Source organism: Chelonia mydas, chromosome 1 (assembly GCF_015237465.2).
Source record: "Chelonia mydas isolate rCheMyd1 chromosome 1, rCheMyd1.pri.v2, whole genome shotgun sequence".
NCBI classification, from domain to species: Eukaryota; Metazoa; Chordata; order Testudines; family Cheloniidae; genus Chelonia; species Chelonia mydas.
The window spans coordinates 106,237,219-106,258,758 of record NC_057849.1 but is presented as its reverse complement, the minus strand read 5'-3'; the positions used below and the strand labels follow the sequence as shown (position 1 = coordinate 106,258,758).

Below are 21,540 nucleotides of genomic sequence, written 5' to 3'. Positions count from 1 at the left end.
GTAATGAGAGCCCTAGAGAGGTGTCAGGGGAATTATTCTGCACATTTTTATCTACTCTGACCTAGCGTTAAGCCCTAAACGCATCCCTGGTCTCCAGTATTGACTATTGCTGCCAAACAGAAATTATCAGTCTGGAGAATAATTGCTGTCTGTCAGAAAATAGGTACATGTGAACAATGCTTTTGTATTATATATGTGCACTGTGTCAGTGTTTGGGAGGTGGTGAAACAGAAGGAAAATTCTGTGGTGATTCAGTGAATTGCAGTCTGGAAATGGCAGTTCCAATTAGTGGGCTGAATTCAGAGCATGCTGCCCAACTTACGTAATTGAGTTGTGTGCTATGTATCTTCTTTCCAGGCCTCTTACACATATACTGGGTTAGATCCTGAGCTCTGTTGTTCCCAGGCAACTTCATTAATTTCAATAGAGTCGCATGGGTGTAACTGAGGGCAGAATTGGGCACCAGTTGAGAAGGACCTCAGAGCCTCTAAAACACAGTAAGCTATAATGTAAAAGTATCTCTAGTAAATATTGTTTTCTTTCTCATATTCTTTTTAAGGCTTTCCAGGACAGCCAGGAGCCAAAGGAGATAGGGGTATGCCTGGACTCACTGGTCTTGAAGGGGTTCCTGTAAGTACATGTTTGTCAAATGTTTCATATTTGTTTTCTGTTAGGCTTGTCACAGGAGACACTCAGTGCTACTGTGTAGTAGCCCCATTAACTGGTGCTAAAGGATTGGTTGTGTGTATTAAAATAAATTAGGTAGTAGTGTGGTTTAATTTACAGTATGTAAATGGGATCTGTGGGGGAGGGGGGAAATAGCAAAATGAATTCTCTACTATTTTTAATCATTTCTTGAGTAACATAGCATAAGCTTTTACTGTGAATATTGCTAAACCTTTACATCTCTTCCTTCTCCTTTAGTCTCCTTTCACCCCTCTCTTCAAACAAGGATTTGCTGGTATCCTGGATGCTTTTAACTTTGTTTTGCTTGGAAAAGTTAAAAGAGATTCATTAAACAGCTGGTGAGTTAGCTTTTAGTTTAGCTTAGGTAGGCTAGAGAGAGCCCAGCTTGGCAGGCTCACATTGCTGGAGGCCATGCCTGATCCACCACCCACTAAATCCAATGGAAAGATTCCTATTGATTTAGAAGGGATGCTGGTTCAGGCCTGAAGGGTGGAAGCACAGCATATATTAGCAAGAGGAAGTTTCCGTTTGAAGTTTTCACTCAGCTTCACTTCCTTGGTGACTGGGACCCTTTCATTTTTCTTTTTCAATTAGAGAAAATGTTTCCATGAAAGAATTATACATAGGTTCAGGATAATATGTAGGGAGCTCTAAGAATGGATGGAAGCCCTTTAAGTACAATTAGTTCATTAAATTGTAAGCTGTTCATCGCAGGAACTATATTTTCCTTGGATAGCTCAAATAAAACAAGGTAGACAAGGAGAATGGAACATTCATCATGTGATAATTAGCCTTTACTCTTGTTTCATTAGCTAGACTTACATAAATGATAGATGGAATTTAGCAGACAATCTGTTAGGAACTGCGAGAAAAGTGTCTGTGTGGGTGTGTGTGTGTAAATACTACAGGGATAAGAATGATTTTTAATTTATTGTATATTTGTTCATTGATTTTTTTAAAAATAAAGACGAAAATTAAAAAGAAACAAAATGCTCTACTGGGAGCTGGCACTGACAGATAAAAGCTCTTGATTTGGCCTTTTTGTGACTGGGAAGTCCTGTTGATCTAGGGGAAGAAAGAGAAGGAGAAATGACTTCTAAGCAAGAACAAAAAAAAATTCTCCTGTGATGCTTCTCAGGGGTACTCAAGATTATAAGGCACCTTGCTACAATCTGCCCTTAGCGTGAGGAAGCCTTGCCTTTGCCTGCTGAGGGTCAGCTTTCCAACCCCACCAGTCATGGGCAACACAAGCACTCTCCTCCAGGCATACACAGGCCCCACTCTCTCTCTGCAGGTTAGTGATAGGCAAGCTCCAACCGTCGAGCCCTCCGAGCGTCCTCCTGGAGTGACCAGCCCCTGGTCCACTGGACACACACAGAATTCACAAATTTGCTACTCCCAAAGGAATAGCATACCCCAGTTTACCAGTTTCACCTCAGGATCACCACTCTGCTGAACTCACAGCACTTAGATTTGTTTATAGTGAAAACAAGTGGTAGCTTATTTAACAAAGAACAGAGATTCAAGTAATAGCAAGTAGGTAGAAGTATTAGAAACAATTGGTTACATATAAAACAAAATCACAATATGCTTGTTATCAAACTATAACTGGAGGAACGGCTATATTAAGAATGACCAAATTATCTTGACATTGAGGCCTTATAAAAAGGTGAACTCTGAATCCTTATGGTCAATATATGAACAATTAGAGTACCATTTTCCATAACATGGCCTTTAGTTCCTATTCAAACAATTAATACAAACATTCACAATTAGAAAACTGGTAAAAGAAGTAAGGAGACCAAGAAAGAAAAGTTTCTGTTATGATGGCCATTATCAGTTAATTCGCATTCTCTGTCCTGGCAAATCCACTCTTTTGCTTACTGTTCAGTGTCTGGGATGAATGTTAGGGGTTTTTTCTTTACACTTGAAGATTTTTTTTCTTTTTTGGCTGGGAAAAAGAAAGCATTAAAAAGGCTTTGAATGGTGCTGGAATTGTGTATAATTTCAGGGTTCTCCAGGTGTGCCAGGACTGATTGGTAGCCCAGGAGCAAAGGGAGAGCCCGGAGACATTTACTTTGATTCTAATCTAAAAGGTGATAAAGGAGATCCTGGATTCCCAGGGCAACCAGGTGTTCCTGGAAGAGAAGGAAGGCCAGGGAGAGATGGCCTGCCAGGTCTCCAGGGCCCTAAAGGAGCATCGGTATGTGTGTGTGTGTCTATATTTTTGCATGCTATCTTCTAGCTCACTAATTATATGTAGTTGTTATATAATATGCAATTTATGTTTACTTGTCTCATTCTTTGGGCCAAATTCTCACACGCTGACTCATTTGAGTAGAACCCTACTCCTCAGCAGAGGATTTCAGTGGGACTGCTGAGGAGTAAGGGTGTAAGAATGAGGCCCTTACTACTAAACAGCTAAGAATGTTTGCATGACAGTAGGGTCACTGAGCTACATTTGGGCTCTGAGTATATGCTATGGGAGTAAGTAAGGCTTACTTAGATGATGTGGCCTGGTGCCTGGGAATAACCAGACCTACTTGCCCTATATTGCTTCCTCCCCAGAACTGTGGTGAATGGGCAGAGCTGGTTCATTTTTCGCCTCCCCAGAAAATTGCTGGCAAGATCACGGAGGTAGTTGTAAACCAGCAATAAATTACTACCCCCGGGATCAAGGAGAAAGTAGGGGAGGCACTGTGACGCAGAGATGTGTCTCTGAGTCACAGTGTCTCTCAGGGCTTATCCTGGGCAGGTGCAGCTTACCTGCAATACTTTGGTGAGGGCTCTGCTGATAGTCAGAATCTAGCCCATTGTTCAAGGAATGTTCTTCTTATCTGTAGTTAGATTTGTCACTGCAGTTTTGGGAAACTTGAGTGCCATATTTCTTGCCTTTTAGAAAATATCTGTCAGGGGCATTTGGCATATAATTTACTTTAAGCTTACCTGTTTTGTCTCATAAATGCACCTGATGGACAGGTTGTTGGCTCCTGTTCTGTACTGTCCCTATTCTGAGGTATCCTATAGAGTAAGAACCAGCAAACTGTAATTTCAGAGAACCTGAAGGAGGAAAAATGGTTCTGAATGCCGCACTTATGCTTTCTATTTGAGGCATTTAGCACAGAACTCTAAACTGGATTCACCTTTCTTGCTACAATTTCCTATTTTAAATAATAGAAATCACCCAAAAAATTGGAATTCTGTATTTCTGAAATTCTCGGGTTTTTTATTTCTAAAATCCAGATACTTCCTTGAAGTCAGTTACTATTTTGTGGTGCTGATTCAGGGACTGTATAAGTCAACATTCAGCAATTTAAATCCTAGTTGGAAATGTTGGTGTATTCATCAGAGAACTGGTCATTAAATGGCCCCTTCACTGCATTCTGCAACAGGTGTAACTTCCAAGTGCTCTTCCATATGAGACCCAATCCTGCTTCCAATGCAGTCAGTGGTAAAATGTCCATTGGCTTCAGTGATGCAAACTGGGGCCCAAAGAGTACATTGCAGTGAATCCAGTCTAGAAGCCATAAAATCATAGATGAATCTGACAAAGACCAGTAAGCTTTTTAGATCACTTGTAAGGCATTATCAGTGTGAGAGGTACTGTAAATGTTACTGCTTTCTTCCTAAACTTAGGGTACAATTGGGCTGAAAGGAGAACGTGGTCCCCCTGGCTCAAGTGGATTTCCTGGGGTACGTGGTGAAAGAGGTCAGCCTGGTCTTCCAGGGGTAGGACCTGCTGGGCCAGCTGGTGACAAAGGAGATAAAGGCTTTCCAGGAAACCCAGGTGTACCAGGCCGCCCAGGTAACACTCTAGATACTGAGAGGGGGGAAACTGAGGTTTTCTCTTTAACAGGTACATGTGTCATAGGAAATTGAGGTAGATGAGACCTATTAGGTCATCAGCATTTGTTCTTTACAGTGTATTTTGCAGCCCTGAATGCTTACAGATAGTTTCCTTACAGAGTCTCCCAGAACAAAGCAGGGAGATCATTAGTCTTTTTTGTGTTAACATTACTCTTCCCACTCCACAAATTTAACCCCATCCTTTCAGAGGTAAGAAATGTATCTGACTTATGCTATCAGACACTGGGCACAGGCCTGTGGAAGAGTTACTGCGTAAACTGCCCCACTCCAGGAGAAGCCCCAGGAAGGGTTGTGATCCTCACCCTGTGGAGTTACTATTCCTGTCCTGCTCCCTCTTGATCCTGAGGGGTAGTAATTTGTGGCTGGTCCGTACCTTGATACCCTCACTCACAAGAAATCCTACTGTAGTTACCGGGCTACTCCATGTGAGTAAGGGTGTCAGAATCTCAATGCACTGGCCTGAGAGTAAGGATACGTGCAGCCAAGCATCTGCCCATTTCCCATGTACTCCACACCACTTATGTGCCCAAAGCCAATATCTGATTAACCCACACAGCTTTGTAAGGGTATTTTGTACACACACATACCCTTTACTCCTTTCCACTGGCATGTCATTTAAGTAACAATCTAGCCCTTTGGGACTGGTGCACCTGTGTCAGTGTGTCTTGGTGAGTTCACATGGCAGATACAGATTTGTGGCAGTCAAAATGACAGCCAGAATTTTTTAGGTTTCATGCATTTTTTTCATGCTTTGGCCTTTTTCATCTTCCAGTTAGTGCACTGGAAATGAATAGTAAAAACAGGAAAACAAAAGCCAATGGGCATCTCTAGTACCTCAGAATATATACACCCCCTTGTGTACTAATACATTTGCCTTTTTATTTGTAAGTATGGATTCATCATCTTTACCTTCCTAGGGCCAAAGGGTGAAGCAGGACAAGTCATTCCTCTGCCTGGTCCCCCAGGGTCAGATGGTCTCCCAGGGCCACCTGGCTTCTCTGGAGTCCAAGGTATAATTATCTCTTGTATTTTCTCTCTGTTGCTAGTAAAGGATTTCCCACCGCACAAAGCTGTTTTTTGCATAAGTGCTTAATGTACTGTGTCTGTCTTGTTTTCAAAGGTGACAGGGGGGATCCTGGGTTTCCAGGAAAACCTGGACTTCCAGGAGAAAAAGGTGCTGTTGGGCAGCCAGGAATAGGATTCCCTGGGCCTCCTGGCCCTAAAGGTAAGAAAACTACAGAGCAACAAGTCCTAGACCATATATGTCTGTCTCTTAGTTAAGAGTGAGGACTAAATATTCGTATTCTGGTTTTCTCCTCTAACGTATGGAAGATATACTTCATAGCACTGCCCTCACTCTTTCAGGGCTGGATTGTGACCCAGTGTTGTGAAGCCAGGGTAGGGAGTAATGGCGAGTAACCCCCCTTTCCTCAAATCCCCATGTGCATTTGCATTATTGCTCACTTTATTGTGAATCCAAGCTGCATATCTGTTATGTGACTAGCAGATGAGCTGGAAGGAGTTGTCAGGCTATCTGGAGTGACTTAAGGGCATGAGAACCAACCTCAGGGCAGAGTGTGAAGGAGGGCACAAACCCCAAATTCGTTGTGAGTTCTATACTCAGATTTCATTTGCCTTTGTGATAGATGGTCCCTTATCCCAAAAATCACAACAATGTTCAGTTTATTCCCAGTCCCAAAGGACTGGTCACTTAGCCCAGGTCAATTGCATGTTAGGTCCCACACAAAAGACAACACCTGTAGTCAATTCTATAATACATTTAATAAAGGTTTATTAGCTAAGAAAAAGAAATGAGAGAGTTATTCACAAGGTTAAAGCAAACAACCACACACACACAAGTGACTTACATGCTTAGGTTCCAAAAGATGATAGAAACTTCTATAATAAGCATCCTCTGTGTGTCTTTTGGGCTAACCCAGGCTATATGGCTTGGGATCCCTTGCTTATGCTTAGAAATCTTGTCCTCTCAAAGTCCAAGCAGCATAGTGATCCAGTTTCTTCTTGTCAGGGATTTTTGTTCCCTTCCCCCAGAGTTCAGGCTGTCTCTGCTTCATAGAGGGGGAGAGGACAGGGGAGGATCAATTAACCAAGTATTTTGTCCTCCGATGTTCCACAATGGTTTGTCTGGTGTCTATGGACCTTCTTTTGTTGGGCAGGAGATAACAGCTCCTATGGTAAACCAGCATTTCACACTTGGTAATGCTTCTCTCCTGACTGTGGGGGTTTACAGCTTCAGAGCAAACACTTCTACAGTAACAGAGCAAAACACTCAAATATTACCTTATAACATGGGATAGAGATATTATAAGTGGCGTGAGCTGGCACCTGATCTGCCAGCCTCACAGAAGTTCTAAAGGGGAGGGGAATGAGCAGGACTTTCGTTCCACCCATGTCTGACTTATCAATTAGTGGATCTAGAAGTGAGGAAATAAGTTGCATCCAGTAAAGGGCTGCAGTAGATTGCTTTACCCTCGGAGTAAGGAGCAAGAAATGAATTATGTCTCATAGTTGCAACTCCTTCCCTGAATTTCTCCTGGGGCAGCACAGCTATGCACCACCCCTTGACAGGGGCGGAGCATCAAAGCTGAATCTAGCTTTTTGCGTGGAAAAGGAGATGCATTTAGGATGATGCAAAGCATACTAGTTCTCTGTGAGGTCTACTTTAAATGATGTTCAGAAAGTTTTCTAGAATGCATTCTTTCCTTTAAAGAAGGAATGTTTTTTCTAAATGAGGTGAATCTGTGCAAATATTAATTTAACATCAGTCATTAAATACATATATTACTTCATTCACCCAAGATGAAATCCTGCAAGTGCTGAGCACCCTAAATTCTGTTGAAGTCATTGAGATTTGGGAGTGCACAGCCCCTCATGAGGTGCTCAGCTCCTTACAAGTTTGGCATTTGAGGAGATCGACTTGACCCTGTTTAATCTCTATGTGAGTGTGAATAGTTCATTTAAAAGGCAGAAGAAACTTTAGGGTTAACTTACTGAGACCCTGATTATGTGTGTTTGTTTTGTAGGTTTCCCAGGTCAGCCTGGCACAACAGGTCAGCCAGGGGCTCAAGGGCGTCCTGGCTTTGATGGTTTACCAGGCACACCGGGTTTACCTGGTCAAAAAGTGAGTGTTTGCAGTTTACGTTGTTGTTTTCAATTACTATTTGTATGATCAACAATACAGAGCTGTTGCTGGTACTAAGAAAAATATAGCAGGCCAACTCCTCATCTGGAGTAACTTAGCATATGTACAGAGAAGACCGGTATGATGTTCTGCCTCCGAATTGCTTAATTTAGAACACTTAATTTATTGTATATTGACTCCTAATGTATATTATTTGCACCTTAAGGGTGACCCTGGAGTGGGCCTCCCAGGTCCTAAAGGATTACCAGGGCTACAGGGTCCAGCAGGCTTCCCTGGAGAAAAAGGAAATGCTGGTTTGCCTGGCTTACGAGGAGAGCAAGGATTTCCAGGTGTACCTGGTCAGCCAGGAATCCAAGGTAATTAAAAAAATCCATTACAGCTCAGCATTAGTAACATTTTTTTTTTTTTTTTACACTTTAAAAATAAATCTTAATGGTTGAAATTCACACATAGGCAGAAAGCCAGCAAAAGACCTGTGCACCACTTAAACTTCCAGATATAATATCCATTTCCCTTCCCTCTCTGCCTCCTTCCTGCCCACCTGGCTGTGCAGGCCTTCCTCTCCCCATTGCTTTTGGAACAGCCATGGAGTCAACACTAATGACTTAAACGATGCCTTCTACCGGCCCTTTGCACCGGGGGGTGGGGGGGGGGGAGGAGAAGGAGGAGGAGAGAGTGGTGTGTGAATGTCACTCAAAGTGCCGGTCTACTATCTGCACAAAGCAAGCTAAAAAAGTAATATGGCAAAATAATTGACTTATGCTTTATTTTTCCCTGTAGGTGACCCAGGTTCAGCTGGATTACCAGGTTCACAAGGTGCCCCAGGTGTGCCAGGAATAGGCCCTCTGGGGCCCCCTGGACCTGCAGGAGAACCAGGGCCACAGGGACCAACAGGTGATACAAAATTCTTCCTTTTTCATTTATATCTGGAATCAATTTTATGGATCTTGTGAGCATTAATATGGGGGAAAGTGGTAGGCCGCTTTTATAATATTTTCCAGCCTTTTAAAAGTGTAAACTCCGTGGATAAGAATCTTTAGAAAACGAGAACGTCATCAGGCTTCATCTCTGTGACCTAAAACGGATGGTTGATGCACAGCTTCCTCACTAAATCTCTGCAGGCTGCACATACCAGCTGATGTTGCAGATTAAAAATAGAAATGGATAAGATTGCAAAAGCACTTAGATTATGAGGATTTTTTCACTTTGTTTTCCTCTACTAATAAAGAAATGTGCTTGGTTTTCTGCAAGATGCACAATTTACAGAACATATTTGTACTTTATACTGTAATCTAATTAATAAAGTCATATGTGCTCTATTAAGAGTTGGGTTTTTTTCCCTGTAGGACTTCCTGGAACAAAGGGAGAGAGGGGCTACCCAGGTCTCCCAGGACTAGATATGCCAGGACCAAAAGGAGATAAGGGTAGCCCTGGTCAGAGTGGGCTACCAGGTCTGGTAGGTTTACCTGGCGTACCTGGTCAACAAGGAAAAGGTGGACTTTCAGGCTTTCCAGGTATGCATTTTTGCTTTCAGAAAATTAATCATTTGGGTTTTTTTTGACTGTTTCAAATACCAATAGTAAATTAATGATCTCTTTTTTTAATTAAGCAAAACAAATTAAGAATAGTCTGTGCAGCAAACAGTATCTATCTTTTTTATTAAATCATAGTTGTGTGCAATTGTGTGTCATTATGCCACTTAGTTGTATGCCTATCATTGCAGTTAGGGTTTGATCCCGGAAGATGCTGAATACTCAGGCTCTGATCCAGCAAAACACTTAAGCACATGCTTAACTCTAAGCATCTCCTTAAGTGTTCTGGTAGATCAGAGCTAGATAGCTTTCAAGGTCAAGCCTTAAATTGTGGCTAAGGATCCAGCTTTAAAAAACAAAAGATACTGCTGTTATTCTGTCAGACTCATCCCTGATGTTTAGGCAATGTTTGATCTCAATAAAACAAGTATTAACCCGGAGCAATTGTATTGTAACTGCAGCTGAGATTAGCATCTGACCCTCCATCTCATTACTTTGGAATTTTAAGGAATTGTCTCTATTTTGGATTAATCTTGATTCTCTACTTTTCATCTATTTTTTTTCCTGTTTCTTTCTCTATCAGTTTGGTTCTGAGATGTGGTTACTAATTTAACTGCCTCACTACAAACTATTTTAACAGCCAACTGGGCTTGCTATGTATATGATATTATATATAAAACACACCTGGCAAACAAACTGACAGGACAGAGCCCATAGTTCTCGGTTAGCTTATTTTGGGTGGGATGGACGGGATTTAAATATTTCAAGTGGGACCAGTCATAAGTTTGAAAATAAAATACAATAAAAGATTGTGGGAATCCTGTGCTAATAATTTTAAAAATATCCAACTGTATTTCTTGACCAAATTATTCTGTAATACATATATATGTATATGTATTTATATATATAAAAAATGACATTTGTTAAGAGATTATATTTGGATAATTACGTTTTGTTTTCTGAGACATAAGGAACATATTGTTTACTAGACATATTACTTACTTTTTTTATTAATGATTATATTAATCACTGACAGTACAAATTAATTTTTGTACATATGTATTAAGATAAAGGGTGACAAACACAATAGGTAATGGAATATAAAGTTGAGACAATATAGATTATATAAGACTATACAATTGTTTAATAATTTGTTTTTTAAGTTAGTTCATCCCATTTGATTTCTCTTTTTTTTCTCCCCCAAGAGTTCAGTTCCTAATGTAATACAGGCAGTAAGTCATTCAATTTCTGTTACTTATTTTAGTCAATTACATTTCTATTAAATATTATTTTGCTTTGGTTTCAGGCATCAAAGGAGAAATGGGAGTTATGGGAACCCCTGGAATCCCAGGTTCTCCCGGGCCACTAGGAAATCCAGGATTACAGGGTGAAAAAGGTAGGAATTTTTGACAAATGAAGATCTAGCAAGAAATCATTGAGAGATTGCCTCCGATGAGAATGTGAATCTGAAGTCATTTAAAAAATCCACTATGGGTTTGGATGTTCCAGGAGGACAGAATATTGGAGTCAGGATCTGCATGTTAGATTGAGTTCCTGCTTAGCATATTTACAAAGTTAATGCAAGTTTAAAACTTTTATCTAAGATAAGGTATAGTCATTAGAGCAAAAGACACTGAGCCAGGGGCACCAGAACTGGGGCGGGCAAGGAGCATTGGCTGTCCCACTTTTTGAAAGTTGACAGGCCTGGCCTGTCTCCTTTTCACCCGGGGCCTGGTCCCCTGCCCTTCCTCTTCCCCCCAAGCCCTGCCCCACAACCAGGCCAGAAGCTGGAGCCAGGTCGGGGTAAGAGCTGCACAGGCAGCTGTGGGGAGTCTGGGGGGCAAGGACAAAGGCTGGGGGCTGATCTCGGCCCCCCACCCCAGGCAGTGGAGGGACCCAGGCTCCCTGGCCAGGCTCCAGCTTCACTGGGGGGGGGGGGTCCACAGGGAGAAGAGATGGGGCAGTGGTGGGCCACACAGGGGGTGGGCCCTTGTACACCCTCTCCCCCACTTTTAGGAAGACTCCATTGCCCCTGCACTGAGAGCACGGATTCTAAATGCATCAGACACATTTATTAAGCTCAGTTTCAACCTTAATAGGCCATTCCTGTCCCAAAATACTTAAATTGGCACCTCAGCATGAATATGCATCAGTCTGAGCATGTATTTATGGGGTAGATGCCATATACTTTTATGTAAAACTCCACAATAAATGAATAGGTTTTATAGAAGTTTGTAAAAAGTGGCTGGAGTCTGGTTTTACCCCCAACCTGTTAGCAGGTGTTAGAACCCTGCAGGGAGCTGCTGATTGGTTCCTGCTGACTCACTGTTGAAGACAAGGCTCATTAACTCCACCCTTGATAAAAGGCAGGTGGGAACCAGAGGTTGGGGCTGAGAATTCCTAAAGAAGGAACCCCAGGGCATGACCACACTCATAAAATAAGTGTATTTTTGACATGTGTTAACAGGTCAAGATAAAACAGACTCCACCACTATGGTTTACCATGACTAGGTAACACATTAAAAATGCAACTGTCTTGGCTACACTACGATTTTAACATGTTAAAATACATCTTTTATTTTCCTACTGAAGACAAGGCCTTGGAAATAGCCACGTCTGGGGAGTAGGTGTGGACTGAAGTATATGTTGTTTTGATTTGAGTGGCCTTGTTAGCAAAGCTGGACACCAAGAATAGGATGCACTAAGCCAGAGGTTTTTTCCATGCAAGAGCAGGTTAAGGACCAGCCAGATCAGGGAGGATTCAATAGAAATTACTCCAAAAAATATGGAAATTAAAGGAGAGTTAAATCCCTCCTATAGGTTCTTCTAGCCATCCCATAGGATTCTATCATTAAATTTGCCTAGGTGGGTTTAAAAAAAAGAACTGTAGAAAGATTGTTATTAAATTCTATAAGACTTTGTCATGGGGGTATTACTATAAGGTGCCCCCATTTGAAAATTGGGCACATTGTATCTGATGGAGGAGGTAGGATAGGGAATGACAATACCAGAAGCTTCCTTCCAACCCCAACCCCATTCTGCAGGGACAAGGTAGGTGAAAAAGTGGGAGGGCCATACCACCTGAAAGGTGCAGTGATTTAAATATCCTCCTGGGCCACTTCCTTAGGCAGGGCTGCTGTGGAGCCCTGGTCATAAATTAAAGCAGCTTTCTGGTTGGCAGAACTCAACCTCCCATGCAACACATGGGAACATGGAGTAAAAAAATGCCCCATCCTGTCCTTGTGGAGGTAAATCAGGCTCTTCTGACCTTGGTACACTTAGCTCACAGTTTGAATTAGTAATTACTTTGTTTTGTACATATCTGTCACACATCATACATTACTGTGGTATTCTGGTATTCTCTCACTGCAGGTACTCCAGGTTTTCCGGGTACATCAGGGCCACGAGGTGATCCTGGTTTCAAAGGGAGTAAAGGTGAAGTAGGTCTACCAGGAGAACCAGGAACCATAAAGATAACAGACATGGAAAATATGAAAGGCCAAAAGGGAGACCCAGGAGAAAAAGGTAACCTTTAATCTTTACATTTGGATAAGTACCAATCTTTATCTATTTATATATTAAAGGTGATGCTTAGTATTTGTCCTCTGTTACATCTTGGTTTTAGAAAGCCAGCTTTCAAAAATCAAAATCTAGGAGCTTCACTGTGACAGGTCTGGCACCGCAGCACCCCTTTGTGGCAGGGGTGGGTGGGGTGTTGGTACCTCACCACTCAAGTTCCCACACCCGCCCCTGTAAGCGTGTCCTGATGTGGCTTAATGGCCGGTCTCCCCGCACTCGTCCCTTGCTCGGGGTAGTGGGCCCTAACGACCTGAATCCTTATAACTCGCCCATGTCTCAGGGCAGCATGGCCCAACGGCCCGAGTCCATATAATATGTCCCAAGTTTCCGAGCAGTGTGGCCCAATGGCCAGAGTCCATATTACTCACCCCGAGTCTCAGGGTAGCATGGCCCAATGGCCAGAGTCCATACAATATGCCCCAAGTTTCATGGCAGTGTGGCCCAACCACCAGAGGCCATATCACTTCCCCGAGTTGCAGGGCAGTGTGGCCCAACAGCCAGAGTCCATATAACTTGCCCCACATGTCAGGGGAGTTAGTAGGGGGTCCCAGGCGCACCATCTCCTCTGGGTCCGGCTAGTGGTGGGGTTTCCCTTGCCCCAGCTCAGCAGGGATTCACCCGCAACAGTCCAAGCATCCTTGCAACTCCAACACGATTTGTCTCTAGAGTTCCCCTGGGGCACTTCTTACCAGAACCGCCGGGTTCTCCACTTCAGGGGGTCCTCCAGTCTGCTCTCCTCCCATAGCATCCACCGTCTGGGCTTCAGGGTGCATCCCAGCTTGGCTGGCCACTGGATCCGGAAGCATAGGCAGTCTCTCCTCAGGAGCCAGTGGTGCACCTCCTTCCCCTCCAGGGGTCAGCCCCAACTGAGCAGCTCTGCAGGCTTTTATACCTGTTCTCCAGTTGGAGCATGCCCAGCAGAGCTTCCGGGGTGTGGCCTCCTCTGCAAGGAGGGAAGGGTTAACCCCTGCAGTACCATTGCGAGGCCACTCTACGTCACATTCACATAGTCAACTAAACATCTATCTCCAAGTTTGTTCAACACTCCCTAGGGAAAGGTGTCATTCTGGTATACAGTGGCAAATTTAAAAGTTCAGCTGGTTTGCAGGAAAACAGTGGTTCTACCAATCATTTTTCTCATTTTAAACACATCTTTAAGAGAAAAAAGTATCTCTTGAACCAGCAGAATCTCTCACAACAAAAGAAACATTTTAAGTGTGTCTATATTAACGGCAATAGCTGATCAGAAAATTAAAACCTTTGTTCTTGAAAAATATTGAAACCTCAAAGTTGTTTTCCTTTCGAAGGTTTTGAAACAGACCCAATTTTTTGCTGGTTTTTTATGCATCTTTTTCATTTTTGTTTATTTTTTTATAAAAATTATTATCAAAATGATTATTGACATTTTTGGTTTTAACACTAATCCATTTTTTGGTAAATTAAAACTTTCAGTGACCTTTTCATTAACCTTTTCAGTTGCGTAGAAGGCACCATTTTTCTTTTAATAATGAAATCTTTCAACAATGTTCATTGAAAAAATTCAATTTCAAACAAAAGCCATTTTTCAACAAAGCTGCTTGTTTTAAAAATTTCAGTAGCTACTCTCCAGCACCCAGATTCCTCATTAAGACTAATTTATTGTACGATACTAACAAGAAGTGAATCAACTAACAAAATATAAAGGTAAAAATATCTAATTCAGGGTGACCCTTTCCTCTGGTATCAGAGGGGTAGCCGTGTTAGTCTAGATCTATAAAAGCGTCAAAGAGTCCTGTGGCACCTTATAGGCTAACAGACGTATTGGAGCATGAGCTTTCGTGGGTGAATACCCACTGCGTCGGATGCATGTAGTGGAAATTTCCAGAGGCAGGTATAAATATGTGAAAGCTTATGCTCCAATACATCTGTTAGTCTATAAGGTACCACAAGACTCTTTGCCGCCTTTCCTCTGGGTTTCTCTGTATGTGCTGTCTTCTCCGTTTCTCTCTAAGATTGTCAGTTCCTTTGGAACTGTTTTCATTTTGTGTCTTGCAAAGAGAATGGTGCACAGGATAGTGGCCATCACTTAGAAGCAGAGGCACCCCACTTATGTATGGACAATAGCATAAGGGGGCTCTTAGACAAAGGTCTAAAGTTAGGTAACTCAAGATAGCAGGGGTTTCACATTTGAGCCAACACTGAGGTCACTCAAGCAGCCTCTTGTTCACAGACAGACCCCTCAGTTACCTGCTTAGACAGCAAAATAGTCATCTCAGTCATTCACGTTGCAACCTGACACTGTCTAGTGTCTCATTACACATTAACATAATTAATAATAGGATACTAGCTTTCTACTAGATGTCTCAAATACATTTATCCATTCTGAATGTATTATGTTTCTTTTCATGCTTTTTTTCAAGATATACCTTGCCACATGTGTTACAAAAGAAACCCAATACTGTGATTGTGTGCACCAACAACAAAGTTGATTTTGGTTACATATAAGTAGCCGGTGTGGCTGGTGTGCTAGATAACTTTTACAATGTTACTGCACTACATCTGAAGTTTGAATTCATCCATTTCCTTGTTTATTAGAGAGAAGCGACAACTAGGAAGATTCTCACAATGCAGAAGTTGCCTATTACTTTACATGTGAGAGTAAAAGTAATGAAAGAATTGAAAATTAGTTTTGGGGTTTTTTTTGGTATCCAGGACAAGAAGGAACAATAGGAGAAAAGGGGAAAACAGGGGATTATGGTGTACCAGGAATGCCAGGGAAGGATGGTGAACGTGGCTTCCCGGGACTTCCAGGTATGTTTGCAGCTTTTAATAAATATAACTAGCACAGACTTTTGTAATCCTTGTTAACTAATGGAACTTGTAATACTTTTCATTGTTCGTAGGACGAAAAGGTGATCAAGGCCCTCCAGGATACCCAGGTGACCCAGGATTTCGAGGACAAAAAGGGTCAATTGGAGAAATGGGTTTGCCAGGTACCACATGGTGTGAACTTAGCTTGTTGAGATATCACATTCACAAAGATATGTGTCAAGAGTGGCTGGTCAAAATAGTGAAGGAAACACAGATCTTAAAATATTTAGGGATAGATTGAGCCTTTAACCAATAGCTGTGTCACCCCAGGAGAGATGCCCAGGAAGGAATTGTGACCTCCTTACTTCAGAGGGGAATAACTTCCCTCAGCTGGTTGCAGGTTACATCCCACCTCATGCTGCCTCAGCTCTGCTGGCGAGCAGTTTGGAGTGGTGGGACAGTCCAGGCTCTACTCACTGATTACTCAGCACTGTGGCACACTGCTCCTATTCTCCCCCTCTGCCAGGAATCGACATGTGGAAAGGCTCCACATGGTGTAGGGAACATATTGCCCCTTGTGCTCCTGTGTCTGGCCACATTCTGACCCTTGAAACCCTGAAGTTAAAAATAATTTATTGTTAGTGCTCAGCCAAAGAAGATTTTCTTGTTAAACTATGTTATTTGCATAGATTGGATAACAGAGAGGATGCTGTCGTTTCGCCACTGGTTTAAATATGGCCCAAGTCAGTAGTGACCAAGGCTATGTCTATGCTTATGATGGAGTGTAGAGTACATACTTTGCATGCCCCTCTCACGCGGGTATAAATAGCAGTGTAGATGGTGAGGCACCGCTTAGGATATGCATGTACCCTACACAGCTCTCTACACGCTGAAGCAGTGCCTACCCCACCTACACTGCTATTTTTAGCAGGGTACTGTCCCATGCTGAAGCCTTTCCTCATTGCAGTGAAAGACTCCTGCAGTGGAGAAAGGCTCCAGCAGCTCCCCAGTGCTGGAGCCTTTTCCCGCCACAGGGAACTGCCAGAGCCTTTCTCCGGCACAGGGAAAGACTCTGGTAGTAGGGAAAAGTTCTGGCATGAATGAAGCAGCCGGGAAAGACTCTGGCAGCTCCCTGCTGCTGGAGTCTTTCCCTGCTGCCAAAGTCTTTCACTGCCACATGTAACTACACACCTACGCTGTGTGGGTGCAGCCTGCTTTTCACTGTGATGTGTGGCTACATATACCTTAGGTGTTGCCACAAGGCCCAAAAGAAGTTGCCATCTGACATTCATTCAGTGTCCTGTGTGAAAAGAGTTGGTTGTCTCAGTTCAGATTTTAGTGGATAAGTAGATCATAGTCTGCACTACTGTTGGCCGTCTGAACAGAGAGACCAAGGACCCAAGGGACATGAAAACTTGAACCACCTTTCACCTCTAGAGGTGGCTCTTTCAGAAGATGGTGGTATGATGTTGTACGGTTGCAGATAGGATGTTGCACTGCTTCTGCCTGTGTTGTAACTGTTCTATTATTAAATACAGAAGCTTATTTTTCAGCTCTGCCAACTGGGACACCTTTCTTGAGCACCACCGTCACTTATTTTTCAAATGGGGAGTGGGGAACCTGCCTTGTAAAATCTGTAATATCTTCAGGTCAAAACAGTCTGTAATCATACTTAAAAGTGGTATTTTCCTGTATTTGTTGACAAAGCTAAAAGGGCATGCAGGCATAAACATGTTATCTATTTTGTACATTATAGCAACGGTTGGCAGAATTTGATTTTTATTTTTTGATCATTTTGACAGATAATATAGATGTTTATTTTTAAGCTTTTTTTTTTTAGGTTTTTTTTTATCCATTTAAATTTTCACAGTTGTGGGAAATTCTGCGGGTTCAGATAGTTGGAGGGGGTCAGACAATAATTATTTAATGACAATTAACATTGAGATTCAAAAATTGAAAGCTTTATAATTGTTAAAACACAAATTGTCAACATCATAGTCAAAATATACAAAGTAAATATCTGTAAATTGAACTCTAATAATTTCTGAAGCAGCATCTGTAAATTTCAATTATTACTGGTAGAAATATTTTTTGTCTGTTTCAGTGTGTTTGGTGAAATCTACATTTATCAATATTTTCCAAGAAAAATCTAATCCTTCCAAGCCTAATTATAGCTTGAGGAAGTGAAAGGGATAAATAATTCCAATTCTTTTTCTCCTAAATCTCTGAACTTTTTATCTGATTCAAAACAAACTGTATATTTTAAAAAAAGCTAAATTTGAAAAAGACAGTTTATCCAGAAAGTGTATCCAGAAAATGACATGACAGTTAAAATAAAGAGCAAGGTTAGCTATTTCAGTGGTCACATTTAACCAGATTTAGGTAGGGCTAACTCGTACGCAGGAAATGTAGGTTGAATTTTGAGTCCACCCAGTTTTAGATCGTTCCTTTATATAACAGTAGAGATTTACCAAACCACTGGGCAAAATATTTAGGACCAGATTCTTAGCTGATATCTGTCAGTGTAGGTCCATTGAATTCAACTGAGGATCTAAGCTGGCATAGATCAGTGTAGCTTCACTGACTTCTATGGAGCTATGCCACCAGCTGAAAATCTGGTCTCCATGCCTTTGGTTTTCACTCCTACAATAATATTAAAACAAATCTCTTAAAATGGGTTCCCAAATTCTGCATTCAAATTTCAGATCTGTGTATGAGGACAAACACATCAGCACAATTACTTGTTTCAGGATCACAGGTAGGATTTGCACATACAATTCAGGCAGCCAGTTTTGAAAATGTTATGTATGTATCTTATAGATTTTGTCATAAAGTTGGAATGCATCCAACTGTGATAGAAATGTGGTGTCCTAGTGACAGTCTCTATTTTTTTTTAAAATAGAGGAATGGGAGGAATGCATCTTAACAGGGAACCCTATCTCAGTGAAAATTGGCTATTTGTTAGTTTATACCTAACATATTTGAGAAATCAAATAAAAAAGATTGGAGGCCAAAAAATTAGTAAGATCAAGGCTGGCTAATTTGTCATCCAACTTCTATTCTCATACATTATTTAGATTAATTTTAATTGTTAGTCAAAACTGGCCTTTGAGATCAATGAGCAAGAGAAAGAAAAGGTGCATCACTAAGTTGCTACTAGACATGGTAGGTAACCTGGAAATCATTCTGGTTCCATTGATCAGGTGAGTATATTACAAATTGTATATGTCAGTTGCTCTTTATGGAAACCTGAATTTTTTTTGCATTTGGTTGTGTGCATGGCTAAATCATAGGCTCACTTCTGAACATATATATATAATAAAACAGGGGAAGTACCAAAAACAATTCACTTTCTTAGATGGCTAGGTTCTTGTTTATCTCTATTTACTAGATAGTACAGCAATTCACTTGTTTTCTAGTTCTAACATTCACAGTCGTTTCAAGGTAACATCTCAATAACAGATTTTTGTCTTTATTGCTAGGGTGCCACAGATTTAATATACTTTTTATTTTATTGTTAGGAACACCTGGAGAAAAAGGTGTGCCAGGTGTGCCAGGCTCACAAGGTATGCCAGGATACCCTGGATTACAAGGTGAAAAAGGAGACAAAGGAGAGTCGGGTGTTCCAGGGATTGGCATTCCAGGTGCTCCGGGTGAGAAGGTATTTACAATCTCAAAAATGAATTGTCTCATTTCTAATAAGTACCTCAAAAGATTCATTTGTTCATAAGATATTCTGTTAAATTTATATTTTGTTTATTTTAATATCTGAGTGGAAACTTCATGTGTGTGTGTGTGTGTAAGAGAGGCCTGGTGGTTAGGAACATGGGAGTCCTGGGTTCAAGTCCCTGTTCTACTATGGACTTCCTGTATGACCTTGGGCAAGTCACTAACTTCTCTGTGTCTCAGTTCCCCATCTATAAAATGAGTCTAGACTTGAGGTGGCTGGCAGTCTAGGTTCCAAAGGCAAAGAAACCAACAGAAGTCAACCCTCCCCGACGTTGGCATTGGAAACAGGAGAGGATGATGATGGGCGGGCGTGTGTGTGTGTGTGTATGGAGCGTCTCATATACTCCATGGCACAATGGTACCGAATTTTGCGGCAGTGTTAATTTATTCTATCTCCATAAAATAAAATAATTTACATCCCTGAAAATGAAAGAAATTAACTCTTAAAAGCCGACTAAGAAGGTGCACAACACACTATACTAAAACATATCCTGATTTCCCTTCCTTACAGGCATTTGAGGAGGTTAAATACATTAAAAGATTGTGAGCTGTTCAGATAAATAGTAATGGGCACAATATACATGCCATAGATAGACTTAATTCACACTCCACATATTCTGAAAGGGGTTCTGATGTTGGTTCACCAGACTTTTTGAAGGGAAAAATTTAGAGTAACCTTTGAACTTTGAAGTGAAAATTATAAAATTAAACCCTGTGTATTTAATAGCAAATAAAGAATTTTGATAATCTGGACTTTGAAGGTGACTAAATGCATGTGCAATATATAAGTTATGTGGGTAACTTGCAGAAAACTGCAATCTTTATCACTGGAAAAAAAAATGATAAAAGGCCCCCAATGAAGCATATAAGAAGGCTTCTAGTCATCTGTGCACTACATAAGTAGAATGAATTCAGATAATTGTGTGTTTGTGAGCCTACAGGCTTCACTGAATTTAATCATAAATAAGGAGGATGAAATTCTTTAATACGATGGTTGATACAATGGGGGGACATTATGTAATATTGCAGAACATGCTTTGCCATTTTACCACATCTTAAATGTGTGGCTTTTATTGTTTGCTTTTTTCCCCCATAGGGAGAACAAGGAAGGTCAGGTGTTCCAGGCTTCCCTGGTGAAAAAGGTGAAAAGGGTAGCACAGGAATTCCAGGAATGCCTGGTCATCCAGGTCCCAAAGGATTACCTGGCATTGCAGGATATCCAGGCAAGTCCTAAAAACATTTAATGTAAAACTAACAAGCTTAAATGTACAGTCAGTGAATCAAATCCTCTTGCTTTCTTTAGGCAGCCCAGGTAGCCACGGAGAAAAGGGTGAAAAAGGACTCTCTGGCTTGGGTGGTATTCCAGGTTTAAAAGGAGAAGCAGGTAAAGAATCCACTTCATTTTTAAAAAGCACTGTTTCAAGTGTGCTTTCTACTTTAAAAAATGACTGAATAGTATTGTGGGCTTCTGTATTTATTTTGTCTCAAAGATTCCTGGTCACATTTGTTCATTTTACAAGTGAAAACTTTGGAGTTGGAGGGTGGAGGGGCATTGCAAGACAAAACCAATCATTTTAAGATGTGGGGGGACTGGTTCTTTAAAGCTGTTTGTAGGACATTTTTTCTTCAGTTCCATTTGTTGCTACCATCATCTTTTTTATTGTTACCAATTACATTTGAAATCCCTCACATTGACCTTTAGGGCCTGATCTCCACTATGTTACACTGGTGTAATGTCACTGGGGTAAAACTAGTATGCTAAAGTCAAAGTGGAGAGTCAGGCTATATAGGGTGATTGTATGAATTCTCATGGCCCAGTTCTCTCTCTGCAGGACATAAGCACCTCATATTCAATGGGTGATACTGAGGGAGAAGACTCAAGCTTTTCTTATACTTTAGTCTTAGCTGGGTTCACAACTATTACTATAAGAAACTAAAACAGGGATCGGCAACCTTTGGCACATCCCTCGGACTGCGCTGCTTCCTGCAGCCCCCATTGGCCTGGAGCGGTGAACTGCGGCCAGTGGGAGCTGTGATCGGCCAAATCTGCGGACGCTGTAGGTAAACAAACCATCCTGGCCCTCCAGCGGATTTCCCCTGATGTGTGCCAAAGGTTGCCGATCCCTGAACTAAAAGGACCGATTCTTCTCTCATACAGGTGTAATTCAGGAGTAACAACAGTGAAGGCAGTGG

At 41.5% G+C, this 21,540-nt stretch overlaps 1 protein-coding gene across 1 annotated transcript in view; it reads left to right on the top strand.

The window, feature by feature from the left end:
• COL4A1 (collagen type IV alpha 1 chain) overlaps nucleotides 1-21,540 on the top strand; it is a 209,256-nt gene that overhangs the window by 158,622 nt on the left and 29,094 nt on the right. Inside the window, exons 24-39 of the mRNA XM_037896797.2 lie at nucleotides 560-630; nucleotides 2,699-2,890; nucleotides 4,324-4,492; nucleotides 5,472-5,564; nucleotides 5,675-5,779; nucleotides 7,599-7,696; nucleotides 7,923-8,073; nucleotides 8,498-8,611; nucleotides 9,064-9,231; nucleotides 10,556-10,645; nucleotides 12,622-12,774; nucleotides 15,520-15,618; nucleotides 15,711-15,800; nucleotides 19,140-19,279; nucleotides 20,444-20,570; nucleotides 20,651-20,731. Of these exons, the coding sequence (XP_037752725.1) occupies nucleotides 560-630; nucleotides 2,699-2,890; nucleotides 4,324-4,492; nucleotides 5,472-5,564; nucleotides 5,675-5,779; nucleotides 7,599-7,696; nucleotides 7,923-8,073; nucleotides 8,498-8,611; nucleotides 9,064-9,231; nucleotides 10,556-10,645; nucleotides 12,622-12,774; nucleotides 15,520-15,618; nucleotides 15,711-15,800; nucleotides 19,140-19,279; nucleotides 20,444-20,570; nucleotides 20,651-20,731 (1,941 nt within the window). The remainder of the gene's footprint in view (nucleotides 1-559; nucleotides 631-2,698; nucleotides 2,891-4,323; nucleotides 4,493-5,471; nucleotides 5,565-5,674; nucleotides 5,780-7,598; nucleotides 7,697-7,922; nucleotides 8,074-8,497; nucleotides 8,612-9,063; nucleotides 9,232-10,555; nucleotides 10,646-12,621; nucleotides 12,775-15,519; nucleotides 15,619-15,710; nucleotides 15,801-19,139; nucleotides 19,280-20,443; nucleotides 20,571-20,650; nucleotides 20,732-21,540) is intronic.